Source organism: Sapajus apella, unplaced genomic scaffold, assembly GCF_009761245.1.
Source record: "Sapajus apella isolate SASKATOON/1434 unplaced genomic scaffold, GSC_monkey_1.0 scaffold17, whole genome shotgun sequence".
NCBI classification, from domain to species: Eukaryota; Metazoa; Chordata; class Mammalia; order Primates; family Cebidae; genus Sapajus; species Sapajus apella.
The window spans coordinates 14,348,226-14,375,498 of NW_022436957.1; the positions used below are offsets into that span (position 1 = coordinate 14,348,226).

General features: G+C 40.0%; 1 protein-coding gene across 4 annotated transcripts in view; it reads left to right on the top strand.

Moving 5' to 3' along the window:
• The window catches only part of CDKL5 (cyclin dependent kinase like 5), a 209,824-nt gene that overhangs the window by 165,817 nt on the left and 16,734 nt on the right, over positions 1-27,273 (top strand). For 2 of the 4 annotated variants that reach the window (XM_032286023.1, XM_032286022.1), the window contains exons 15-19: positions 3,157-3,280; positions 9,936-10,035; positions 13,921-14,043; positions 15,171-15,290; positions 18,256-25,510. In XM_032286023.1, the coding sequence (XP_032141914.1) occupies positions 3,157-3,280; positions 9,936-10,035; positions 13,921-14,043; positions 15,171-15,290; positions 18,256-18,642 (854 nt within the window). In that variant the 3' untranslated portion in view covers positions 18,643-25,510. Of the gene's footprint in view, positions 1-3,156; positions 3,281-9,935; positions 10,036-13,920; positions 14,044-15,170; positions 15,291-18,255; positions 25,511-27,273 lie in introns of those variants that run through there. The other 2 variants (XM_032286025.1, XM_032286024.1) reach the window with 2 other exon arrangements.

Below are 27,273 nucleotides of genomic sequence, written 5' to 3' on the forward strand. Positions count from 1 at the left end.
TTCTAGCATTTCTCCCTGCCTCTGCTCCTGCTAAGTCAGGCCCTCCTGGCTTCTGAGTTGGCCTCCTTGAGTAGCCTCTTAACTGGTCTCCCTATCTCCAAGGTACCCATCAATATAGTGACTGGAGTGATCCTTCTGAAGCTGTGTTCTGACCATACCACTCATTTCGTTCTATCAACCTATAGCATACTTATTGATGTTACCTGTGTGTCTGGCACTGTTCTGGCTTAGAACTTGTCAGTGAACAAGACAGCCAAAGATCTCCACCATCACAGAACTCACATCATCCTCGGGAGGAGGGATAAACAGTAAACATAATAATTATATAGAGCAGTAAAAGATACTAAGTGTTACAAGGGGGGAAAAATAGAGTAAGGCATCCCATTGCCCACCCCACCCTACCCATCCCCTAATCCCCTATTGCTCACCTGTTGAAAGTCCTTTGCTGGCTTCCCACTGGCATCAGGACAAACTCTGAATTCTCTAGGATGTCATTCCAGACTTCCCATGGTCTGGCCCTTACTATCCTCTCCAGCCACTTTCTCCCCCACACCCAGGTCTCTCTGATACCCAGCCTATGGGTCTGCACAGGCTGTGCTCTCCTCTGGCCTGAAATGTGCTCTTCCTCCTGCTGGAACAGCTTGTTTCTGTCCCTGTCTTTAAGATCCTCTTCAGTATAATGTCTTCCTACAGTTTGTTCCAGATGGAGTGAAACATTTTCTTCTCTGTTTTGTCTGTGGTACCTTGTCTGTAACTCTGATGGAACACTGACCACGTTGCACTGATTCTTTGTCTGCAGTTCTCTCTTATGAGGTTGTGAGCCCCTCAGAGACACTCAGCTCTCTTCATCTTCTCTTCTTTTTATTCTTATTGACTAGTACATTGCCTGGCATAGTTTCATAAATATTTGTCGAAATAAAGAAAAATGTCAAGCGTACTTGCACAGCCTAAAATGTACTTTGCTATTTAACAGACAACTAAAACAGATGCTTTTGGGGTTGTATGAACTTAGGAGACATTGAAAGACAAATCCCTTTTAGTAACTCTGCAATAATAGATTGTAAAGCCCTTTGGCATTCCAACACCCTGGTGGAGAAAATGGACAGCAAGCCCACAGGGCCACGAGCAAGGCCTGGGGTCAGGAGGCCTGCAAAGCCTTCAAGAGTCACCACAGCTTTCTAAGGCCTCCTAAGCCCATGTTGCCTGACTTCCCACTATTTCTGTTGTTTTAGGAGGATAGTTGGAAAGGGCCAGGATTTGGGGCTGGGACATGGAGAACTGCTTAGTCATTTTAATTAGAAATCCAGCTAAATAAATGCATAGAAGTGTTATTTAGGACTAAATGTATATTTAATGATTAGGCTACTCTGTTCCTTCCCTTCCAGCCCCACCTTTGGAAAAGCATAAGGCATTGATTGAATATGCCTTTTAATGCATTTTTTTCTGATACCATGATTACACTTTAGAATTTTATAGGACTAAATTTTTAAATTCAGATTTAAGTTAATTAAAACATCATAGCATACACATGCAAAAGCCTTTTCTTCTATCACCAAAAACGTTACCCCTAAAATGTACCATAGGCATGTTACTTCTATAGATGTGTGGAGAATAGCATTAATATAAAATGCTAATGGAGATTTAAATTAATTAGTCTTTTACTTCTGGAAACGTGGTTTTATTTTGATTGCAAAAAAAAATAAATGGGTTAATTCAGAGAAATACTTCATAGGTCTACCTCAGTAGACAGGGTGATGAGAGCTTGGCAGGTGGAATTTTTAATTTTAAAAATTTCAGATATAGAAGAAAAATATTTAACTAGATGAAGCATCTGGAGACACCTGTCATTTCAATGATACTACTAAGTTCTAGAGGGAGATTCAGTGGTATCATTGAAATGACAGATGTTTCCAGAATGCTTCCTGTTTTCATTCTACTGGTCAAGAGATAAGTGAAATGGTGTCATTTATCTTGGTATACAGTCTGTATATTCCTTTTGTGGTGAAATTTACAGTATATTTTTATTATAACCATTCTTAGAAATTGACAGAAAAAGTTAACAACTATTCCACCCAAAAGCAGAAAAGTATTTACATACATTGTGTTTTAACTTTCTGTTCTTTAGAATTTAGAGAAAAATAATATTTTTGTAGAACTAGCTGAATTTCTGTGTAATTTAGTTTAAAAACATCAGCGATACTACCTCCCAAGTGTCAAGGCTTAAACTGTAGTTTGTCTGTTTCAGCACACATGTGAATTACTTCAAACTAAGAATAGATTTTACGTTGTTGATCTATAATAAGAAAGCTTTAACTTCAAAGAATGCCAGAACGGTGCAGGGGATGGTGGTAGGGGCTATGAGATTCATACTTGAAAATATCCTGGCCGGGTGCAGTGGTTCACGTCTGTAAATCCCAGCACTTTGGGAGGCTGAGGTGAGCAGATCACTTGAGCTCAAGAGTTCGAGACCAGGCTGGGCAATATGGTGAAACCTTGTCTCTACAAAAAATTAGCTGGATGTGGTGGTGTGCACCTGTGGTCCCAGCTACCCAGGAGGCTAAGGTGGGAGGATCACCTGAGCCTGGGAGGTGGAGTTTGCAGTGAACCATGATCGTGCCACTGCACTCCAGCGTGGGTAACAGTCTCTTATTAAAGAGAGAGAGAGAGAGAGAGAGAGGAGAGAAAGAACATATCCTATAATGTTCTTCACTTTATCATCTGGCAGGTCAAGTTTCTGTTTTCAGTACATATTACCTGGTGTCAGCTATCCCCTTGCAAGTTAGTGTCATAAGCAGTGGTTGAGGGAGAAGGTTCCCTGGAATGCCTTCACCCTCAGAAAACACAAAAGTTATGTGAAAGGTAGATGAGGATTTTTATGTTTGTTTGTTTTTTATTTGTGTTAGAGAAAATGCAATAGGATAATGTGAAAACTGCTTTGACCAAAAGAGTACATCAGCCATGTGTGGTGGTTCATGTCTGTAATCCCATCACTTTGGGAGGCTCAGGCAGGAGGATTGCTTGAGCCTGGGAGGTCAAGGCTGCACTGAGCTGAGATTGCGCCACTGCACTCCAACCTGGGTGACAGAGCGAGACCCTGTCTCAAAAAAAAAAAAAAAAAAAAAAAGTCCATCAGTGACTTACTTTTTCTTTATTCAGTGCCATCTCCACGTCCGGACAATTCTTTCCACGAAAATAATGTGTCCACCAGAGTTTCTTCCCTACCATCAGAGAGCAGTTCTGGAACCAACCACTCAAAAAGACAACCAGCATTCGATCCATGGTGAGCATTTTGTTTGTTTTTACTCTTCCCTTTTATAATTGTAGATTTGAGAGTTCAAATAAATTCTGGATGAACGTTTTAGTGTTCTTTCTCCTGCTAGGCCTTTTTTCTCTAGATAAATTATTGAATAAGGAAAATGTGATTTTTCATTATTGGTAACTTTTTTCGAGTTTGGCATTTATATTAAATATTACGTAAGAGACAAAAAAAATCTCCTGAATACCTGATATGCTTTCCATTGTGTTCTTCTGATGTGAATGATGACTTTTGCAGTCTCCTTTTGTTGACATTGAACCAGGTACACTTTGCTTAGCACTTGATGATGTACATTGTCTCAGTCAGTTCTCACAGTCACGCTGTGCTCCCGTGCTAGAGGCGAGGACACTGGAGCTTGGAAAAGTCGAGGAACTGGCCCGGTGCTGGACAGCCAGTAAAACGGAGGAGGGAGCCAGGGTTCAAACTTAAATGGACTCCAAGTCATTCAGGTTAAAAAGAAATAGGGAAACAGTCCTTTATGCTACCATAAAAGCATAATAGTAGTGAAAGGCACAAATGATGTGGCAACTTTTCTTCCTCATTTATCTTTCTTGTGTCATATCTAATAAATATTTAGGGAAAGAAATACAGTGTTACTAAGTTCCATTAGCAAATCTGTCTGGGGAGTAAGGACTTTTAAAGAAGTAGTAATAATAATGTAGACTACTTCTTCTCAACTACCCTGAAAGACTGCCCAGGATCTGTATGTGAAGAGTTTACGTGTACTTCGCAGAACTTTACTAAGTTTTCTACTAAGATCATAAAATGGGACATCACTGTAATACACTGAATTTGGAATAAGACCAGTCTGTCCGAGAGTCCCTCTCTGGTGTTTGTTGCCAGAAGTAACAGAAGGGCCTTATGTCAGTACTCCTGACTCCGTGTGATGTCACAATTTGGAACCTTTTGGCAGAGTTACATCAAGGTTTCAGTGTTTTTGTGTCCTATAGTGAAAATTACTTAATTATTAAAACAATAATAAAAATGACTTTTTAAAAGCTGTAAATAACACTTTTGTGTGTAAGCACAATTTACATCCATTGCCTATTTATAAAATGACAGTCTTAACATTTGTGACTAAGAATTTAGACTCTGGAAATAGGATATCTTGATTGATAGCAACTTGCCTATCAGTCAGGGGATTGTGTCTATCTGTCCCTTGGTTTCCTCATGTGTGAAAAAATAGGGCTAAGAATGGCACCTCCCTCATAGGGTTCATGTGATAATTAAATGAGGTAAATACATTAAAAGCACCTAGAACAGTGCCTGGCTCCTAAGTGTTTGTTAATGTTAGTGACTACAGTTACTATTGTTATGGCATCTAACTTCAGCATCAGGTGTTCCCCCTCCACTTTGATGATAAACTTTGGTGTTCTTTCTCCATGTGACTGTTTTAAGCTCTATTGTGAACTAACGTAAGAATACAGGTACAACTTCTTTACTTGCCAGGGTTGACCATTTTCTGGTGTGGCTTTGACAAGTCATGACAAAATTGTCTAAATGACAAGAATACAAAAATATAGAAGGAATTGTGTTCTCTTGGTTATTATATAATGAAGTGGTGATTATTTAAAAGAATATCAATTACAGATTATCTTAGTCCTGTGAAAATTAGGTAGGTGAGATCAAAATTAAATCCAAATTTGGATAGACAGTGTTAGTAATGTATTATTTCTGTCTTTTGATAATCAGTTTGTCTTGTTTTATGCGTGGATATGTATAGAAACCTGAAAAGAGTTGTTTTAAAAAAGAATGAGAGGCTCAGTTGGGATATTGAACTTTAGTTGAGTCTTCATCAGGTCATCCTTACTCTAGTATTGCTGTTATGAGACTTGAGAGTTCCAGAATTCCCAGCGATGAACTGGCTCTGTTCTTTTGTTTGTTACTCCTCATGATAATGCTGCTATGACATATTTCCTTCCTGCATCGCATCTCACTTAGTCTGTCATTAAACTTGACTCATCTTGATTATTTTCTTGAACAAGCTCTTGAATTGGTTCATCAGGTTCTTCATATTTGAGAGAAATGCACATTTGGTAACTTACAAAAAACATGAAAGAACCTTGTTTTGGTAATATAGTGAATTGCTATTCTTTGTTGCAAGGGGGTAGAGATAGGGTCTGGCTCTGTTTCCCAGTCTGGAGTGCAGTGGTGCAATCTGGGCTCACTACAACCTCCACTTCCTGGGCTCAAGCCGTCCTCCCACCTCAGCCTCCTGAGTAGCTCAGACTGTGGGTGCACACTCTACCATGCCTGGCCAATTTTTGTATTTTTTGTAAACGTGGAGTCTAGCTATGCTGCCCAGGCTGGACTCCAACTCCTGAGTTAAATCGATCTGCCTGCCTTGGCCTTCCAAAGTCCTGAGATTACAGGCATGAGCCACTGTGCCTGACCGTAAATTGCCATTCCTAAATTATCTCTTACCTAAGTTCAGTCTGTTTTTCCTTAATAGTAGTACTTAAGATTTACTTTGGGAAGAGAATATTTGTACAGTATCCCCCCTTTCTTACAATGGAAAAGTCAAGCTACTGTGTTATATTTTAAAGCAAAAAATAGATATTGTAGTATAATATCCAGAGCTGTTGTTCTGGCTATCTCAATAATGTAGAACCCACTTAAGAATCAAGAGATAGCCAAAATGTCTCAGAACAAGAAAAATAGAGTTAATGTAATAGGATTCATCATCTTTACTAATAGGATAACATCCCCACCCTCATTTGGAGTCTGTTCTTCATTTATGTCCAATTCTAGCAGGTGGCACTGACGATGTCAGAGCAAGAAATAGTTCAAGGTAACACTACAGTATGCAGAGGGAAAAGGATCCAAGCAATAGCTATGGAGAGAACCAGGTGGGAAAATCACACATATCATAGATCTCCATGGAGTGTGTGTTTATAAAACAGGCAACTTCACTTTGCTTTAAAAGACAAAATGTATAAATATGTTTAGAAAGACTGCTGCCATTTGGGTTAAAAATTGATGTTTAAAGAGTAAACCAAATTACTTAGAAATCCCACTAGTTGGCCAGGCATGGTGGCTCACGCCTGTAATCCCAGCACTTTGGGAGGCCGAGGTGGGCGGATCACCTGAGGTCGGGAGTTCCAGACCAGCCTGACCAACATGGAGAAACCCCATCTCTACTAAAAATCAAAAATTAGCCTGGCATAGTGGCACATGCCTGTAATCCCAGCTACTTGGGAGGCTGAGGCAGGAAAATCGCCTGAACCCAGGAGGCGGAGGTTGAGGTGAGCCGAGATCGCACTATTGCACTCCAGCTTGGGCAACAAGAGCGAAAATCCATCTCAAAAAAAAGAAAGAAATCCCACTTGTTAAATGAAGAATTGCCGTAACTTGTATAATCCCAGCCTTATTTTTCTCATGAGGTTATGAATATATTGGTATCCATTAGTGCTTGTCATCATAGCTTGCAGAATTACTCTTATAGAATTATTCACTGACTCTCTCTTTTCACACATTAGCTAACCATGCTCATCGCATTGCCAGGGGAGGGGAGGTGGCAAGGAAAGTGTCACAGAGGAGTGCTTCTCACTTCTTCAGCTCACCTTCCATGCTGCTCTCAGAGGGATTATGATAAAGGTCCCATAAGCCTGACCAACCGTGATGTTCCCCCCTCACCTTCCCCTAGCTGTCAAACCTGTTCCCCTCCCCCCACAAGAGTCTGTGAGCAGCTTGATTGAGGTCAGATTCGTTCTTTTATTTTTCTCTGTTTCTTCAACACCTAACACAGGGCCTGACGTGTATAAAGTATTCACTGAATGTTGTTGACTGATTCATTGAATTTTAATTCCTTCCTTTCTTTAGGTGAGTCTTTAGAATTGTGTCTCCTCTTGGCCCCTTATGGAAATAGCTGTCATGTTAGATAACGTTAGAATCCCATGCCTGTGTGCCTGCTTACCCCTTGTCTGATTGCCCTCCTCCCATACTGTTTTGGTCCCAACTGCTGCCCTGGAGAATGTGCCACATGACTGGATGAGTAGTCCTTCTCAAAGCTTCTTTCTCTGAGATTGATGAGAAAGAAGAATTGATAAGAAAGAACTTACCCTTCTTCTCCACTGCTCCTCTTTACCCCACTCAGCATGAAGCTGCTGTTTTCCAGGTGAAATCACAGGGGCCAGAATGCACAGATGAGGGAAATGACCAAATACGTGCTTACCCGTATGGCTCAGTTCTAGCTGTCAGTGTATAACTCATTCTCCATTCCTTTATACAACACAGCTTTTCAAGTGCCTTTGTACCATCCAGCCTATTTCCATCTGTCTCTGAATCTCTCTCAGCCTTTTCTCCATTCCCTTTCTCTGTTAATTAATTGGGTATGTATGTTTCTGCATAGCTTCTCCCTTATTTTGTTTTTTCTCTCTGACTTCCTTCTCTCTGTCTTTGGTGATACAAACACTTCACTCCTAGTTTTCATCCACCAGTTCAAGGGTAATTTATTTATTTTTTCTTTTGGCCTCTGGGAACTTTCTCTGCCTGGATCTTAGCCTCACCATCTTGCCTCAGCCTCAATTTGAAAATAACCCGATCATTCTTCTATCCCCACCTGGGCTCTGGTTTATCCAGTGCCTCTTGAAAAGCCCCTGCAGAGGGTCTTTGGCCCATCTTCCCTGTGTCTTTGGCAACCAACAGTGCAACATGCAAACTGTAAACATTGAGCTTTCCTTTTATTATCCTCCCCTTCTCACTTTCATCTTACTCTGTTTCATCCTAGAGAGATTCTCCTCTTACCATGCAAAATCCTACTTCCTCCTAGGACTGGCGTCTCAAGCCTTCATTTCCTCTTGTACCAGCATTGACATTATTCCAGTAATGCCCATTCACATTCTGAGATCGCAGTCATGATGAATATGCCTTCCTTAAAGATTTGCTGGATTGGCAGAAAGCACTTTTACTCTCAGCACACCTGTGGCATTTTGTTACACTTTCATTCTGATTGGTAAAAACTTCTACCCATTAATCTGAATATTCTATCGTGCTTCTAGGTTATGTATTTGCAGATGCTATTGTGGGAGGACATAGCTATTTCATAAGCATGTAATTCTTTAACCTCTAGAAGTTACAGAACCTTCAAAATAGTATTGCCAGTTCCGCTAGATGCTTTCTGAGGCTCCTTTCCATCCAAAGTCATGCTTTTGTGATTCCAGCAAACCCCACTCTTCTGCAGTGTTCCTTACCAATGTCAAGTGACTGAATGCTGTGTCATGGAGTTTAGCTTAGGGCAGTCTATCTGTAAGCCCCATGTAAGTGCAAAAGAACTTGTCACAAGAAACTTTTATCAAATTCCCAGGGCCTAGGCCCAGTCTGTCACTGGGATTAAAATGTTTTTCCCAACAGTACAACACTGTATTTAAAGACTCTTCTGGCTGGGTGTGGTGGCTCACACCTGTAATCCCAGCACTTTGGGAGACAGAGGTGGATGGATCACTTGAGGTCAGGAGTTCGAGACCAGCCTGGGCAACATAGTGAAACCCCATCTCTACTGAAAATAAAAAAAATTAGCCAGGCCTGGTGTTATATACCTGTGGGAGGCTGAGGCAGGAGACACGCTTGAACCCAGTAGGCAGAGATTGCAGTGAGCTGAAATTGTACCTCTCCAGCCTGGGCAGTAGATCAAGACACTGTCTCAAAAATAAATAAATAAATATATAGACTCTTTTAACTTTTTAACATTCTTACCCATTTCATCATGTCTGAAGTTTTCTAGCTTATAAAATTATAAAAGTATCATTCTGAGTTCTAATATTAGTTATTTTATTCTTTTAATATCTTCTGATTTTATTAAAATACCTAGCGGTATGAGTGGTACCAAGCTTAATGTCAGTATTTTTAGTTAGGAGCTTCTCCCCTCCCCCCCCCCATAAAACTTTTTTTTTAAAAATTTTTTCCTTTTTTTTTTTTTTTTTTTTTTTTTTTTTTTTTAAAGAAACGGGGTCTTGCTGTGTTGCCCAGACTGGTCTAAAACTCCTGACCTCAAGCCATCCCATCTTAGCCTCCCAAAGTTCTAGGATTACTGGCATGAGCCACTACACCTGTCCCTACATTTTTTTTCTTTTTTTATTTAGTTTTAATAAATAGATAAAAGGTTTAATAATTAGGATATTTCCAGTTTCTGGCAATTTTTACCTTTATTCAAGATGTTTTTATAGCAGTATTGATCTTTATGTTCAATATCTTGACAAGTTGCTAATAATAAACTTGTCGAGCTGGTTTTTAAAACGTAAATAGAAAAATGAAGGTAGGTATTGAAAATGTTTCTGCTCTTTCCCTTGGAGAAGCCATCCTTTAAGCTGTGTACTTTTCATAATCTCAAATTCTGAGGTCTTCAACATCATGAAAAGGGTCTTGCAGCAACAGTTAGAGGTCATTTGTAATGATGTTCAAATTGCTGTTTTGAGTGAGCCTGTGCCAGAGGATGATCACTAACTATGGTTGATTAGATTCAGTGGGTCCTGTGCTTTTTTAGAGGCTCTTTACCCAAGTGTTTGATTCTTCCTGGCTATTTGAACCTAGTGTCATGCATTTTCAGTCTTTATTATATTTGTCACACAATGGCAAGAAAATGATTGAAAAATCAATATGATAAAAATCTCTTCTCATTTAGGAAAAGTCCTGAAAATATTAGTCATTCAGAGCAACTCAAGGAAAAAGAGAAGCAAGGATTTTTCAGGTCAATGAAAAAGAAAAAGAAGAAATCTCAAACAGTAAGTAGATAGCCAATTTCTATATATAATGGCATATGTTTCTGTATTATTCAATGAATACTTTACACTTTACAATTAAAGTTGATTGTTTTCTTGTTGAGACTTGACATTTATGCACTGTATTATGTCTCTTTCTGAAATTCTATACAACTATCCTCTCAACAGAGCCTTTTCTACATTCAGCGGAATCTCCGGGAATAAAAGAAATTTAATTTGGATGAGAGAAAACGCTTTAAGCCTTTCTCAATATGCTTCTTATCTATGTGGGTTTATATTCATGTAAAAACTTTGAAGACACAGGATTTATTTCTCTCTGGGGGCTTAAAGATATGTGAAAACTTAGGAAATGGGTTTTGGTTTACTTTTAAATCTTGAAATTCATAAATAACCATCATTCCTTATTCTCCCCTGGCTCGTTGTAGAATTCCCACGTTGACAGGTGTGTTTCTGAATTGTATAGTCACAAAGATCGTATCTGGGATTTTAGGGCTTGCTTTAGAAGGAAAACATGTTTGCCTTTTGATCACGCTGTGGGACGGAATGCACCTTATCTCCTGGGAGCCCTCTGCCTGAACAAAGGGCTGGCTCTGTAGGACCGTTCACATCACTTCACTGAACCACCCAAGCAAGGATCTTGCTGGTTAGTGACGTGAGAACCTTGGGGAAACCCGGCCTCTAGGACAGCAGCAGAAGTAGTTCTTCCCCTTGATGAGGCTGCATCCCCCTTTGCTTTATGACAACTTCAAGGCTAAACAAGGTGGAGTTAGCCATTTTTTAAAATTTATTTTAGAGACAAGGTCTCACTCTGTTGCCCAGGCTGGAGTGCAATGTCGTGATCTTGGCTCCCTGCAACCCCCACCTCCCGGGCTGAAGTGATCTCCCACCTCAGCCTCTCAAATAACTGGGCGCACGCCACCCCACTCAGCTAATATTTTCGTATTTCTTGAAGAGACAGGGTTTCACCACGTTGCCCAGGCTGGTCTCGAATCCCTGAGCTCAAGCAGTCAGCCCACTTAGGCCTCTCAAAGTGCTAGGACTACAGGTGTGAGCCACTGTGTCTGGCCTAGTCAGCCATTTTAAGTGGTTTGGTTCTAGTTTTACTTCATACATAATTTATTCTCTTTTATTTGAAGAGGAAAAAGATGTAATCAAAATGGCCTGTTCAGATGGATTTTATCTGTAAGTTCAGTAGACTAGACAATGTTTCTGAGGCCCTTTCTATTATGAACATTATAGGATTATGACTCAATGGGAAGTAGATTAGATAGATGCTCACAGCCATGTGTATAAATAACCTGAAGTAAGCATTTTTATCTCACAGATGTTGTAGAAATGTTAACAAATACCTTCCTAGATTATCTTTCTAGATTATTCTTTCTCTTGCTTGCTCATTAAATTTATGTATTTCCTTATAAAATAAATGAGTTCATTATAGAAAATTTGAGAAAAAGAGCGTTTTAAGTCTTAATACCCTATCACAACTAGTATTAGGATTTTGGTATATTTCCCCCTAGCTGTTTAGCCTATGCGTGTGTTTGTGGAAAGGAGGTGTGGGCTTTTTTTTTTTTTTTTTTTGGTTTTTGTTTGTTTTTAAGTTTTAAATTATAGTGATAGGCTTTTAGTACGGATTTTGTATTCTGGCTTTTAACAGTTTATCTACATGCACAGAATATGTTCGTTACTACAAAAACTTTATTATCTTGAATCCTAATGGCTGTATAATGTTTCTGAAGTATTCATTTTTAAAAACTTCCTATATTTTTAACTGAAGCTTACTTTTAAAGTGTCAAGTCAAAATGCCACTCAGATTCTACTACGTTTGTTACTTAGACTGGGTGAACAATTAGACCTGATTCAACCTAGGAATACTTAAAATATTGAAAGTGTTAATAAATTTGTATCATTGTCTGTAGAACATGTTTCTCTATTGTGAGAAATAAACTTTGGCTACCTCCTGACCACTGGTATTTTTATTTTGTGGTTTTTGTTCTAAACCACAGGTCTCCAGCCATGGTGGAGTGATTAAGTGGTAGGAAGTAGGAAAGATGAAGGAATTGAAGGTGTTTTTGTATATAGATTTAGATTTTGATATCTGCTGTAGAGCAACATTAAACCTAAAGTCCCTGGCTCACTCTGGCACAAGTAGAGTATACATGTTGACTTTACTATTCAGAATTTAGTTAAATTTTAGGCATTTTAGTACTATAGATTAGAAGTAAAAAGGAAAATATTCTCTAACATCCTCTCCACTTAACTTTTTATTAGGCTTTCATAAGTTTCCTTTTTGATATATAAAGTAACTGCAGAATGTCTCTGCATGGGCTATAATGCCTTAAGCCTAACCAACCAAAAGTTGTTTGTACCTCTGCATCTTTTAATTAAATGAAAAATAAAATTTAAGGGCTTTGGGATTTCCAAAGAGCGCTCAGTACAGCCTTCCAAACCTCAGACTCCTAAGTCTGACATTGAGTTAACTCTGCCTTCTTTGAATGAGCATGTAAATAGTTAATTATTTTTTTACTTTCTAGAACTCAGCAAAAATAAACTAAATAGAATAAGCTTCAAAAGATTTAAGGCATTGTGGCCTTTGCATAAGATTCTAAAAGAATAAAAATCTGATGCCCAGTGTACATAGAGACTTGTGACGTGTTTAAGCTGAGGTGGATTCTAAATCTAGTTGAATGTTTTTATTTGCTAGTATAGGAACTGAGCCCAAGCAAGTCTTGGGCTTGCTTAGAAGACCAAAATTACATGATCACTTGGGAGAACTAGGACTGGGCTCTCCTAAATACCAAGTCCAGGCTCAGTTTATTACCACGGACCCGCCTCCCTAGAGAGCCTCTAGGATCTCTTCTCTGGCCTCTTTAGCAATTCAAGTTAAACTCTTCCTCAGGGTTCCTTGTCATTGGAACAGGAAAATTTATGGGATGTTTTACTCAAATCTCTTTTTATACACACCCTTAAAAGATGACCTGAATACCTGAATACCTTCACATACATTCTGGTTCTCTGACAATTGAGATATCCAAAACAGGGAAAAGTCGTGCCAAAAAAATAATTCTGTATTGTAAAGGTGCCTGCTTCGACTCAAGTAAATCTGGAAGCTGCCTTGGGAGATCTGGCTTCAGTTACATATCCAGAGTTACATAAGCCCTCAGAGCATATGGTGACTTTGCCAACTTGGTAATTGTATCCTAGTTAGTTAGTATCTCAACTTGTGATGATGCTTCCATTTAAATATTGAAATTTCTGTTTCTTCCCTTTGAAAACCAGTATTCTGAATTATGCTAGATGTTTTCTGTTGGGTAAATATTTCTCGCAGTATAGAACAAGGCCTCTTACTTAACATTAGTATCCCACCACAGTGATCAATACCTCTTCCTAGCGATGTTTTCTGGCTTAAAAGTTGACCAAATTCGAAAGGGTTTCCAGTATGTTGGGGTATTTTTTCTCCTAATAGGCAAATTACATGGTAGAATTTTTACTTACTGAAGTCCTCTCTAGCAATTAGGAGAAGATTGAAGTGTATCAGTAGCTCTTTAGCACAATTATTTATAGTCATATTTCTGATAATAAGTAAAATTATTTAATGTTTTATAAGCTTAATGTGAGTAGGTATGTCTAGGTCTCTCAGCATTCCTACTAGAGGTATTGATCATGATCTCACGTTATATACTTAGAAGAAGTTTGTGCTTGTCTTGAATTTGCATTATTGACATCTTCACGTTCAGGTGAGAACTAACACAGAACCTCTATACATGCACAGCACCGAGATTCTGTCAAGGACTGTTAATATTTAGCAATTTGAGGGCTTCCAAGGGCTAGGAGTTTCAATAAAAGCACTTTTTTTTTTTGCAATTAGTTTATTTGTATCTTATATTGCAGACAGATTCCACCAACGGGGAGAATCCAAGCATCAAGAAATCCCTCTTTCCTCTTTTTAATTCAAAGAATCATTTAAAGCATAGTTCTTCTTTGAAAAAGCTTCCTGTAGTCACTCCACCCATGGTACCCGTTTTTATGTATGGTAGCCCTGAAAACTGCTCCAGTAAACTTGTTTTACTGATGACAACAGCATGTCTTATTTTCATGAGGTCATATTCTCTTTATGCTAGTTAAGTACGTGAGCCAGTTCCATAAATTCACTGGGATATAAATTTGTTGCCATTCTTCTGAATCAGTTAGGAAGTTGAAGCATAAATTCTGTGAAGCAAGCAAACTAGTGAAAGGCTAGTTTGTCTTGTGTGATTAGCCAATTATTGGCAGATAACATTTATAAAAGCCTGTATTTTATGTAAGGAATTCTATTAAATTTACAGTTAACAAATGTCTTTGCATTTGACTCACAGAGTTTGTTAACACTTGATTGGCAATTTGTCTTTTTGAAGCCAAGTTGAATTGACCAAATTGAATGAGGTAACAGGCTCCATGAAAAAACAGCTTGTTTCCTTGCCTGGCTTGAGCTTTTGCTGGTCACTTAGTTTAAAACCAGGGCTTTTGCTTGGCATTCGACATTACTCTTCTCTGTTCACCAAAACTGGTGAATAGACCAATTGCATTCATCTGGAACTTGTGGCACAAATTTCCAGCATTTTCTTAGTACATAATGCTAGATCCAGATTTACCAGACAATGGTTTGGGAATATGATCTAAACCATACTTTCTCACTTTGCTATCCTTGAAAGCCTACCAGACTTCTTTGGCACTACCAAGTACATTGTTTGGATCATTTTCCCAGCAGGAAAAAAAATTGTTTTATTGAACTGGTTCATAACCTAACTGCAATATGGAATGAGGATACGACAGCAATTCCTGGTACAACCCAATTTAACTGCTCTCTCTTACAGCGTCTAAAACTAACAGCATGGGAATGCTTTAAGGGTTGAGGTTTAACAAAGCTGCATGACATCTGCCAATTTTTCCTAATGCAGGGAAAATTATTAAGAGGGCAGAAGAATTTAACTAGCATCACTTGCATTGTGAACATTGGGAGAGATTGGGGTTCTTTTTTTACTGGGTTATTTGAGTTTTGGTTTGGTTTGCTTTTTAGTTTGGTTCTTCTCTTGGGTGTGGTTACATATCTTAATTAGGCTTGTTAGTGGACTTATTGAATGCTTGTCCATATTTCGCTCTAGGTACCCAATTCCGACAGCCCTGATCTTCTAACGTTGCAGAAATCCATTCATTCTACTAGCACTCCAAGCAGCAGACCAAAGGAGTGGCGCCCCGAGAAGATCTCAGATCTACAGACCCAAGTAAGTAGATCCTGCACTACTCCTAGACTCTCCAACTCTGCAATAACTGTCCTGAGGAATTGGGAGGGCATGGTAGAGGAAACTTAACCTCTCAATGTTACAGTAAGGCTAAGCGCCTCCTCAAAATAGACCCTCAGTTATAGCCAGATGCATCTTGTGAGCCAGGATGAATCTTGCTTCAATGACCTATGTTCTACTGGGAAAAATGCAAGCTCCCTTTAGCCTTCACCTAGCTGGATGCAATTGAAGATGTAGTACCAGCCCACAAATACAGCCCATGAAAGAGATGAACTGTGCTAAAGAACCATAATTCATGGTAAAAAGTGAAGTATGCCATAACATTTCAGGCAGGATGAGCAGAGATGGTGGGAAGATTATGGTTTCATTAAAAGTAGTAGCGTACAAATTGAAAGGTATGATAAGTTTTCTTGAAAGAATATTTTAACTCCTGAAATCTATACTATTTTTGACAGGAAACAGGCAAACAGTTGCATTAGGAACTACATAGTAGACTGTACTATGTAGTTACATTTATCTTCCATAGTGGAGGAATAAGCAGAAACTGAATCAGTAAATTTTTCAGGTATCTGAGGTTTATCTCCTTTAAACAACTATTTTGGTTGGGAATTTTATAATATTATATCTTTTCAGTATCCCATAATGAGCATTTTGGTTTTTGATATTGAGTATTTTATAAATCCTTTATTCTTCTGCACTATAATTTCTGACAATCCTCCAAAGCTTTTGAAGCTATAGGATTACTTATGTCTATGATTTCTTGTGTCACAGATTTCTGTGATTGGGGAGGGGACTACTTTGTTGTTGAGATAGGGTCTCACTCCCATTGCCCAGGCTAGAATGCAGTGGCACAAACTCAGTTCACTGCATCGTTGACCTCCCTGTGCTTAGGCAATCCTCCCACCTCAGCATCCCAAGTAGCTGGGACTACAGATGTGTGCCACCACACCTGGCTAATTTTTTGAATTTTTAGTAGAGACGGGGTTTCGCCATGTTGCCCAGGCTGTCTCCAACTCCTGGGCTCGAGCGATCCACCTGCTTCTGCCTCGCAAAGTGCTGGAATTACAGGCATGAGCCACCGTGCCCAACCTCTGTTTACTCTTTTGTAACCGTAAGCTGTTGCATAGAACTGCTCACAGAAGTTCCCCATATTCCCATTCTATTTGCCCCAACCATTCATATATTCTGCTTCTAACATAATATAAGCGGGGGGTGGTGGAAGCATAGAGAACCAGATATCCAAGTTTATTGGATATATATCCAAACTATGGAGACAAGCCTCTGCTTCTTTGTTCCCAATTTCAAAAAAAAAAAGAATAGAGAGCTTTAGAACTTTCTTTGTGAAACCATTTCTTTTGCCAAGAAGCTCTTGATCACTCAGGCTTCATCACTCAGGCTGGAGTGCAGTGGCAAGATTATGGCTTACTGCAGCCTTGACCTCCTGGGCTCAAGCCATTCTCCCACCTCAGTCTCCAGAGTAACTGAAACAACAGGCACACACCATCATCCATGGCTAGTGTTTTGTTTTTGTAGAGATGGGGTCTTGCCTGGTTGCCCTGGCTAGAAGCTATTTTCAAGTAACTTTATTTCTCTTGCTGAATGCAGATTATTGTAATTGCTTGATAGTTACATGTGGTCAAGGCTATAATAATCACCAGGAGTTTCATTGTGTTATACAATTTAATTATTTTTAAAAAGCCACTTTTGAGCACTTAGAGTGTACAGTGTACTGTGCTGCCTCCTCTAGGGAGCACAAAGCTTTCTTGGAGAGACTTCGGAATGAAGATGGAGAATACTTTCCCCTAAAACAATATCTGCTTGAGTCAGTTCTGAAGCCATTTACCTTGGGTTTCAGTGCCTAGTTCCTTCAGATCTTGTAGATTGTCAATATTTTATTCAAACTTTGCTGAGCCCTTAAATGCATGTCCCTTATACCATGACACTTACAGCAAAGGTACTCTGAGGATTGGCCCCAGAGGGGTCCCAAGGCTAGGGTTGTAGCCCAAGTGGCTGAGTCCAGCAGTCATGATTGGCTGTGAATTTCCAAGTGCTTGCCATGTCTCTTCTGAGATCAAGGAAGAGGAGATTGAGCCGTCCTTCAACGTTGAGGAGCATGAGGCTCAGGAGTTGGCCAGTGAGCAGACCGCTACGAGGCTCCTGCCCTCTGCCCTGAAGTCAGTCTCCCTACATGATGCTGTACCTGGGGGTGTCCAGCTACACAGTAGACAGGCAGGCAAGGTGGACCACTGCAAGCCCATGTTAGCAATTGAAGGTCTCCTGTGAATGAATTCTTTAGATAGTTATATTGGGGTTTTGCATGTTGCTCTGTGCTTTGCATTTTTAATGCCCAAATGTTACCCTCTCCCTCTCAAAACAAAAAGTGCAGCAAGGGAGCATTTGAATTTTGCAATATCGAGAGAGGTAAGTCAGGGAGATAAGAACAGAAAGGGTTATACAACTTGTAGCCGAGTACGTTGCTAACTAACTAAAACATTCCATATTTTCACCTTGTCTTGCTGCTAGGTATGGCTGTGTACCTAAGTTGTAGCTGGTAAAATACAAGTGGAAGCATTGTGTGGAGCCTTTGGGAAGTCTTCTCAAAACAGAGAAGCATACACTTTCTTTTGCTCTTTCTCCTTCCTGCTGGTTGAAGCATGAGATCCCCTGGTTAGAGATAGGATGCAACCAGGTAAATGAGCCTGGGCGTTTGACTGGCTGGTGTACCAGCTCTGTATGTCTTGTCTAGATTTCTAGGTTTTTCCATTAAAGACTAATACAATCTTGTTTGAAGAAAACCAGAAGCACAGATATGGCTGGACTGTCTCCACCTCGCACAAGCTTGCCCTTCCTGGCCACGCCCAGTCACCTCAGATCTAAGCCCCCTTCCCTCCCAGCCTTATGGTCACTCTAACTTGAATCCCGTGTGTATTCTCATGCTTGCTTTCAGAGCCAGCCATTAAAATCACTGCGCAAGTTGTTACATCTCTCTTCCACCTCGAATCACCCGGCTTCCTCAGATCCCCGCTTCCAGCCCTTAACAGCTCAACAAACCAAAAATTCCTTCTCAGAAATTCGGATTCACCCCTTGAGCCAGGCCTCTAGCGGGAGCAGCAACATCCGGCAGGAGCCAGCACCGAAGGGCAGGCCAGCCCTCCAGCTGCCAGGTCAGATGGATCCTGGTTGGCACGTGTCCTCTGTGACCAGGAGTGCCACAGAGGGCCCTTCCTACTCTGAACAGCTGGGTGCCAAGAGTGGGCCAAATGGGCACCCCTATAACAGAACAAATCGATCACGAATGCCAAATCTGAATGATTTAAAAGAGACAGCCTTGTAATTTGTGCTGGTGTGGGGAGGGGTGGGCAGGCAAGCGAGTGGGGAGGGGTGGGGAAGGGTGGGCTGGGCTTGGGGCATGGGCCGGGCCAGGTGGTGAGCCAATATTTTCAGCTTTATGAAGGTGTGTGCAATATGCATGTGTGGGGCCGTCGAGCTCCTTGCGGCCACAAACGCTAGTCAGGGATCTTAGAGCCACAGGAGTTCCTTAGGGATCGCCACTCCCCACAGGTCTGTGTGAGAATGGATAGAGTGTGCCATTGAGGAAGAAGAAATTCTTTCCAGTTTCTCCCCCTTACATTCCAGCTTTAGTGCAATCTCTGTTGAACTTGGGAACGCCAGGATGTGTCCTGGCACTGCAAGGGATAGGAAAGTCGTGTTGACCGATGCCCTTACTACATATTTTTTTCTGCCTAGACTAAATGTGGGGTTTATTGTAATCTAAGAGTATCCCTTTGAAGGGTTAGCAGATGAACTGTATGTCTTAAATTGTTTTCTAAACTTCCATATTTGATAGGATTTGTAACATTTATTTATAATTAATATTGTACTGTTATAATCATATCTTTTATGTTATAATGTAAAGTTATTTTGAGCTGTTTGAAACATTGTGAAGCAGTGGGACAGCTACGGTAGTTTCTATAAAAACTAAACAGTAACATTTATATATTGCATCAGGAGTATTTTATTCTATATATAAATATATATATGGTAAATATCTGTTTTATAAATATATTCATTTAAAGAAAGTATCGTTATGACACTATCTGCCATATTTTTATACATTTGTGATATGAAGTGAGTATTATACTTCTAATAAAGGGAGTTGAATCGTGGCTACATGTGACTGTAACAGTATGAACTTTGCTCAACTTTTAGGCCCCAGCAGTAGCCTCTAGACATGATCCTTGGTAGCAGACAAAGTGCAGCATCTCTTTCCAAACCTGCAGGGGAGAAAGTAATTGGCCAGTGAGAATTCCAGCAGGCCTGGTTTCCGTCCTCACACTCTTGGTTCCTGTTTGTGTCCAGGGACATTACTTGCACACAGGGGAGAACAGATTGAGGTGTTACTCATGGGTCTTTGTAGAGAGAATGTGCTCTTCCACTTAGCATTAGTGTAGAGCATAGACCAAAGATTTGCCAGTGAACATTCCTTGTTGTGAGGTCATAAGAGGTACCTGTCTGCAGATCTTGCAAACCAGCTCTATGCTCCTGAATACTGTCCACTGTCCTGGAGACTCTTGGCTGATGGGGTGTGAGATATACGTGTGGCATTTCTATTTCTGAATGCTTTTTTTGCTATTGCTCTCTCCAGTACCATATTTAAAAGGCTCCTGGAGTGATTCCAGAGAGAGAAAAAATTGTTGTATCCATTTTTTTCTTCCTGGGGCTGTCCATTTATGACAAGATTTTCATGCACACCTGTTACATACACACTCCCATCAGAACAGGACCTATCTTCCCCTCATCTGATCTCTTTCAGCTCCCATGTTACTCCTGAGTATCATCAAATTTGGCCATCAAGTGTTACCCTGCCATGCCTCTGGGCCATCCTTGAGGGAAATCACCTCAGCACCATCATCTATCAGTAGTAGTAGATTATTGGAAGTAGTCTCTTAGCAATAATACTTTTAAAGGTCCCTCCCACCCCTCAAAGAGATAACGTCTCATATTTATTACTTGTCCTCAAATTCTGAGTGTCAGCCCCTGAGTCAAGTCAGCTATAATCGAAATGTGCTGTTACTGTTAACCCTCCCCCCAGATTTTGAGCATCATAGCTCTGATGATTATGAAGATTATAAAGACTAAGGTCCTAGTTTCCTTGAAGCTTAAATTGTGCATATATTGCATTTTTATATAAATACTATAATGTGTATTGATTATATAGATAAGTTATTTTAAGGTGCTTTTTATTTAATTCTAATAAGTATAATAGGCACTAAAATGAAACTCGACTGGGTACTATTACTGAAACAATTTGACTCAAATCAATAGTTTTGCATGCTCTTTAGTTCTTTTTCTGTCTTACTTCTTTTACCAGTTCAGTGGGTAGCTCTGAGTTCTGGCTTTTCCCAGGCAGCTGCTTGATGATACAAGTGAGGTGGATCATCAGCAGTTTTGCCTGGACACTAATGACTCTAAAAGGGTGTGTATTTAACTCTTCTTTTTCATATTAGATCTCTACCTTGTATTCCCCCTTGCAAACCAGAAACTACACTTTTTTCTCTGGAAAGACTTCTCACTGTGCTATGCGCTTAGGAACTGCACGGTCCCGCTGCCATGCTGTGGCATTTGAGACTCGTTGTCACCTAGGGGCTGGTTTCCCATGTTGTCATCCTTGCTAACACTGGGATCTCAGATGTTTGCAGAACATTTCTATTCATAGTGGTTCTTCAAAGAAGGGCTAGCATTTTTGCCTTCGTACCTAGAGCAAAGTAAACCTAATTGCTGAAGAGTCAATACGTACTTTTTGTACATTCCCAGATTTGAGCCAGAAAATACCTACAGATATCTACAAATGTTTTCAACCAGTGTTTGAGGTAGCTCTTTAATCCTCTTCTCAGCTTTTGTCTGTTCTGACTTTTCATCCAATAAGCTGTAAGTGAACTACAATCTGCATTTCTAGCATACAATTCTCTTCCTGCTCACGGAGGGGGGGGACGATAAAGTTTTCTCGCAGACCTTATGGGCCCTCTCTTAGCTTTTAACTGTTGTTTTCCCCTCTTGTTGATGAAGAATTATTGACATCACAAAGATTGCCATCCGTGATAGAAAGGACTTGATTTAAAGTCAGAAAATTGTGCCATTTCTTTAGGAAGGGGAATTTATGACATCCATGTCCTATTATTGGCCCTAACTTCCTAAAGAAGAAAAAGGGTGAATGAAAGCTTATGTTACTTTTATGAAAGTATCACTGATTTCCTTTGGAAAAGAAACTCTGCTTCACTGTTTTTCTACCTTTATTTCTCTGCCGTCCTCGTTTTTCTTCTCTGAAAGTTCTAAATAAACTTTAACTGAACCTTGTTTGGTCTTGCTCTAAAATTTAGCCTCTTTCTAGAGCCCAAGACCGAAAGGGAGTGCTTCATGCTGAGGGGCTCAAGTGAGCTGACTCTACAGCAGTGGTTCTCAACTAGGGGCAGATTTGCCCCCAGGGACATATTTGGCAATGTCTGGGGGCATTGGGTTGTCACAGCTGGGGGTGATGGTATGCTACTGGCATCTAGTGAGTAGAGGCCAGGGGTGCTGCTAAACATCCTGCCATGTCCAGGACAGTCCCCCAAACAAACAGTGGTCCAGCCCCAGGCACCACTAGTGCTGAGGTTGAGAAACCCTGCCCTACACCATCCAAGCCCACCAGTCTGCAGAGCTTGGCTCTGTCCTTGTTCTGTCCAGGCTGCAGTACTGCAGGTATGAATTCTTCAATATCACATTCTCTTAAGAGTCTTCTACCACTGTTCCTGAATCCTTGGAATCCTGTTGTTCGTTTCCATTGTCTTGGGCCTGCTAAAAGGTGCATACTTTGGGAGGAGACCAGAGTTACTTTATAGGTGTTGGAGAACTTAAATTCTAGGTTAGCATCCTTAGAAAATCTTTCATAGAGCCACGAGGCTTATATTTAGAAGCAAGCAACAGCCTGGCAGATTGGCATGATTTTTACCAACTGCTCAAAGGCATCCATGGCTTTTAGCTGTGTCTCCCAAAAGAAAATGTCTTTGTTTTTTATTCAAGTCATTTAATAGCTCTTTACATATATTAGCATATGGCAGACCAATTAGAAGCAAAAAAGTCTGTATTGGTGGTTGTGATGTGGCTGTTATAGAAGTATTTGTGCTGTATGCTTTGGTTAAATCTGTTTTAAAACATGCTTTAAGATTCACCTTACGCAGTTGTACTTTACTTCTAAGCTCAGAGCTATGCTGGTCAGTCTCTAGTCATGCCGTGTATTATAAAGTATGTTGTGGTTGTAGAGTTAGCCAGTTTAGCATGTTCCTAATCTGAAAATTAGTGGACTATACTAGGAAATGCTATCCCATTTTCCCTTTCCAGCCCCTCTTAGTTAAGATCATAGTATCCTCACTTCTTAAACTAGTCTTTAGAGTAAATAAGGAAAAAAGCCATTTATTTTCTTCTAGCCATGTATTATTGAGAATGACTCATAGTGTACAGCTTTTTTTCAAAGGCCAGAGGATTACTTTTCAAGTGTGTAGAAAGATCTGTCCATTTCTGTTCACCTAGGACCTGGTGGTGACTGAACTCTTTCAGCAAGGGCAGTGGCTCAGTGTGATTCAGTGCTGGAGCTCGGCTGGGACTCAGTAAATCTGCACGTTCTCTGCTGGTCAGAACATATTTCCTGGAGAGCATTGCTTTTCTGCCTAGAAGTTCGTTACCTCCTGCATGATAGTGGGATATTGAGCTCTGTGTGGGTTCTAAGATCCACAGACTGATACTTTTGTGAACTTGGAATGCGGTAGGGTACACTGAACCAAGTCAGAAAATAGTGAGATATTTCCTTGCCTCCTTCAGTTCATCACTAAGAAAGTGTGTAGGCAGAGAAAACTTATTTATAGTTTAAACAAACCACAATTCTGGTTTTGTTTTGTTTTTTTTGAAAGGGGACATAGTACAAAGGTACAAAAAAAAAGATAGTACAAAGGTTTTAAGTGTCCTGTCACGAATTCCCAGGGCCAGAATCTCACAAGAAAGTCCTCTCAGACTTAAAAGCCTGGCTTACAAAAATAACCAGAAACCAAACTTGTAAGCAGTTATGATTTCTTCCTTTTGCTTCTTGACCAACTGAGATACAGAATATCTTGAGGTCTGGTTCAGCCGATGAAAAATTCTGTCTCTGAAACGATGAGTAAGAAACCATGCAAGAAAATGAAATCCCTCATCTATCTGCATACATGTGATGTGGGAGAAGTGGGGTGGCTAGGAAACTCTGAGCCTGCTGCCCCCTTTGATTCTATCTTTTCTTTGTGAATTGAATGTACTATACAAATGGTAGGCTTTCGTGTGAGCCAGTTACTACATGAATCTTCATTTCCCACAGTGGTTTGTTCATTCATCAGCGTTAGGCTTGGTCTTGGCTCCACTTTCTCCTCTCCGGGCACTGACCCCACCTTTCTGTGTACTTACTGTAGGCTATTAAATATGATCATGACCTGCCTTGCATTTTCATTCATCCACTGTTTACTCCCAAATTTAAGGGAAGTTTGTCTCATTTTGCCAGAAAAAAATTGTAATAGTTGGCACGCTGGATTTGTAGGACCAGGAAAACTGCAGCCGTGAAACTAGTTTCACTTCCAAGGCCCTTCATTTCCCACAAGGTTAAGCTCTCGAAACCCCATTTGATCCTTGGGTCCTATTTTGATCCTCCTTTGGAATCTGAAAATCAGTCTCCATGTTGTATGCAGATTAGAAGTTGCCTTGTTCGTTATTCTTCCAACACAGAGTATCAGGGAGAAAGAGGCCTTATCTGTTCCTCCATCCCCTCTGTTTTGACAGACTGCTAAGAATTCCTCAGGACTTCCTTTGGTTGGGGATTTTACTTTCCCAAAAGTCTGATCTGATTTCTTTCAGGTGTAGACAGCTTGTCCTAGTCCTCTGCTTCAGGTCTAATCAGAAGAAACCCAGGAATAGAAAAGGTAAATGCCTTGACTTTTGTCTCTGTTGTGGGGACTAAAGTGTTTATTGCCAGAATTGTCAAAAGCTCCAGTTTGAACTCTGTAGAGTTTCATGGAAAAACAAAACGAAAAGATGCTTACCCTCCCGGAGAATGTGTAAGTTCTCTAGCACGGCTTAGGTTTTCCAAAATGGAAAGCAAAGCTTGCAGAGACCTGTTTTCTCTAGAGATACACAGTTGATTCTGGCCCTCATTCTGTTTCCCTCCCCTTGTTTACTCTTTGGTCACCGATAGAGTCAGGCTAGAGGGGTAATACGGTGATTAAAAGAAGTAAATTCTCACTGTAAACTTGGATTGATTAACAAAAACAAACCAAACAAAATCATTGCCCCAAATTTCTATCTCCAAGAATTGCTTTGTGCCATTTTGAATTCAGGTAGTTATTCTGTATATACTTAGCTAACTATTCAGAGCTTCTTCAGTCTCTTGTAAGCTTGAAGGTGGTATCTCAGAAGACACAGGGCAGGGTGACATTGAGACCCTGTTCATTCTTAAAAATAGGGATAAGCCACAACGATGTGACATCTAGTATGTGGTAGATGAAGATTCATTGGAAATTCTTAATTGCACAGACTTTATAATCCATTATATAAAGTGTAATTCCATACTTTTTACTGTGGCAAGGGTATGATGTGATTGTTAATCTTTTTAATTTTTGAATCCAAAATGAATTTAAAGTGTTGAATACTTAAATCCTCACAAGTGAATTATGAACCATTTGTAAGGTGTTTCTATAACTCTTTGTATCATGTGTTGGTACATCTTATCAAGTTTTTTCTGGCATGTAATTCCATTCTAAACTTATGTAAAATTTCTATTGTTGCTGTAAATATTACACAAATATCTACTCCGTGATAACCTTCATTATCAGCATGAAATGGTTAATTTTTACTGAGCACAATGTATTTTTGAATGGATCTTCCCAAATGTCTTTAATAAAATGCAGATTTTGCACTGACTGATGTGACTGCCAGGCCGTCCCAATCTTGAGCACTGTGGTCCTTCCACGTTTAACTGCGTTTTAGTTCCTTCTTGGGAAGAAAGAATGCATTCAAATTCAAATGAGGGATGATGGGCCTTTGAGGTTGTAATCAGTTTAAGAGACAGAAATTAATGTAAAACAAGGCAAATCCTGTAACTTAACAATGTTGATCTTTGTTTTCCTATTTATAAAGCTTTTTTCCCCTTATGGCATTTTGAAAACTTTGGTTTCTTTTATACTTGAGTGTTGTCACCTTTGCACGTTGCTAGATACTCATGTGGTAGTTTGAGGAGGATGGGAAGAGAGGCCGATCTTGTGCTAGGTGCTATGGAGAAAGCAAAGATGGACAGCGTAATAAGGGTTTTTTCATTCTAGAGGAGAAGTGGGCAAGCTTTTTCTTTAAAAGGCCAGATGATGAATACTGGGGGCTCTGTGGCCCATCAGGTTCCTGTCACCACTACTCAGCTCTGCCTTTGTAGTGCAGAAGCTGCATAGATGATATGTAAATCGGCGAGTGTGGCTGTGGTCCCATAAAACTTTACATATAGACACAGGCCATAGTTTACTAACTCCTGTGTTAGGCCCTCAGTTTCATCATTTAGGGTAAGACCAACCAAGTACATGTTCAATCAGGAGAGAAAGAACTTAAATTTTGTGCTAACATATATAAAATATTCTCCAGTTTTCTTTGTCTTTCTAAACAAAGGGTAGAAGCTAAAAGTCAGTGCTTTCCGTTCTTAAAAGTACTGTGTCAATCAGTTTTTCACTCTGTCTCCTTAAGTGACATGGAAACTTATGGCCTGTGCTTTAAACTATACACTTAACAAGACTGAATCAAAGTATTTGGTGCTTACACTTTTTAATGTTCATAGCACTTACTATGGCCAGGCACAATGCCCAAGTGTTTTGCTTTTATTATTATTTTTTTTTTTCACAACAACCCAGTGAAACAGGTACTATTATTATCCCCTTTTTGTAAATGAGGAAACAGATTTCCATACTTGACATTAACTTGCCCAAGGTCACCCAGTTTGGAAGTGGCAAGGCCAGGATTTGAAGCTGAATATGTTAATTGTAAAGCCCATATACCCTTAAAAGTCACTGCATCTCCATGTATGGAAACTGACATGGAGCATAACGGTGGTCATGGTCAGTATTGTTTCTCTTTAGTAATTCAGGTTTATTCAAGTAACTCCACATTTCAAATTTCAAAAACAGTTTCCAACACAAGAGTATATTAAGAACTTTGCCTAAAGTTTACTCTAGGTGCAGAAATAAAGACAACTTAGTCAAGTGAAGGAAAGGGTAACAGAAATGGCTATCTACACTGATGGAATAAGTGTACTAATTAGAGCAGGCAATAAGTCCCCACAATGTATAACATATTCTTTTCTAAAAGCTCACAACAATTTATGTGCCAGCTTTCATCCCCTTTCCTTACAGGTGGTAATTGATGTGATTTGAGAATAGAACATTTCATTGAAAGAAGTCACTGGAGGCCATCTGGGGATGTGGTTTAGAAAGCCCAGGATCAGGCCAGGTGCGGTGGCTCATGCCTATAATCCCAGCACTGTGGTAGGCTGAGGTGGGCAGATCACCTGAAGTCAGAAGTTTGACACCAGCCTGGCCAACATGGAGAAACCCTGTCTGTACTAAAAATACAAAAATTAGCTGGGCATGGTGATGCATGCCTGTAATCCCAGCTACTCAGGAGACTAAGGCAGGAGAGTCACTTGAACCCAAAAGGCAGAGGTTGCAGTGAGTCAAGATCATACCACTACACTTCAGCCTGGGTGACAGAGCGAGATGCCATCTCAAAAATCAATTTTTTTTAAAAAAGCCTAGGATATCTAGAGTCAGGTGGCTGGGTGGAATCCTGGCTCCATTTCCTACATCTCATGTGACTCAATTTCCTTATCTTTAAATGGAGGTAATCACAGTACCTACCTCAGTGTTGTTGTGAAGATTTA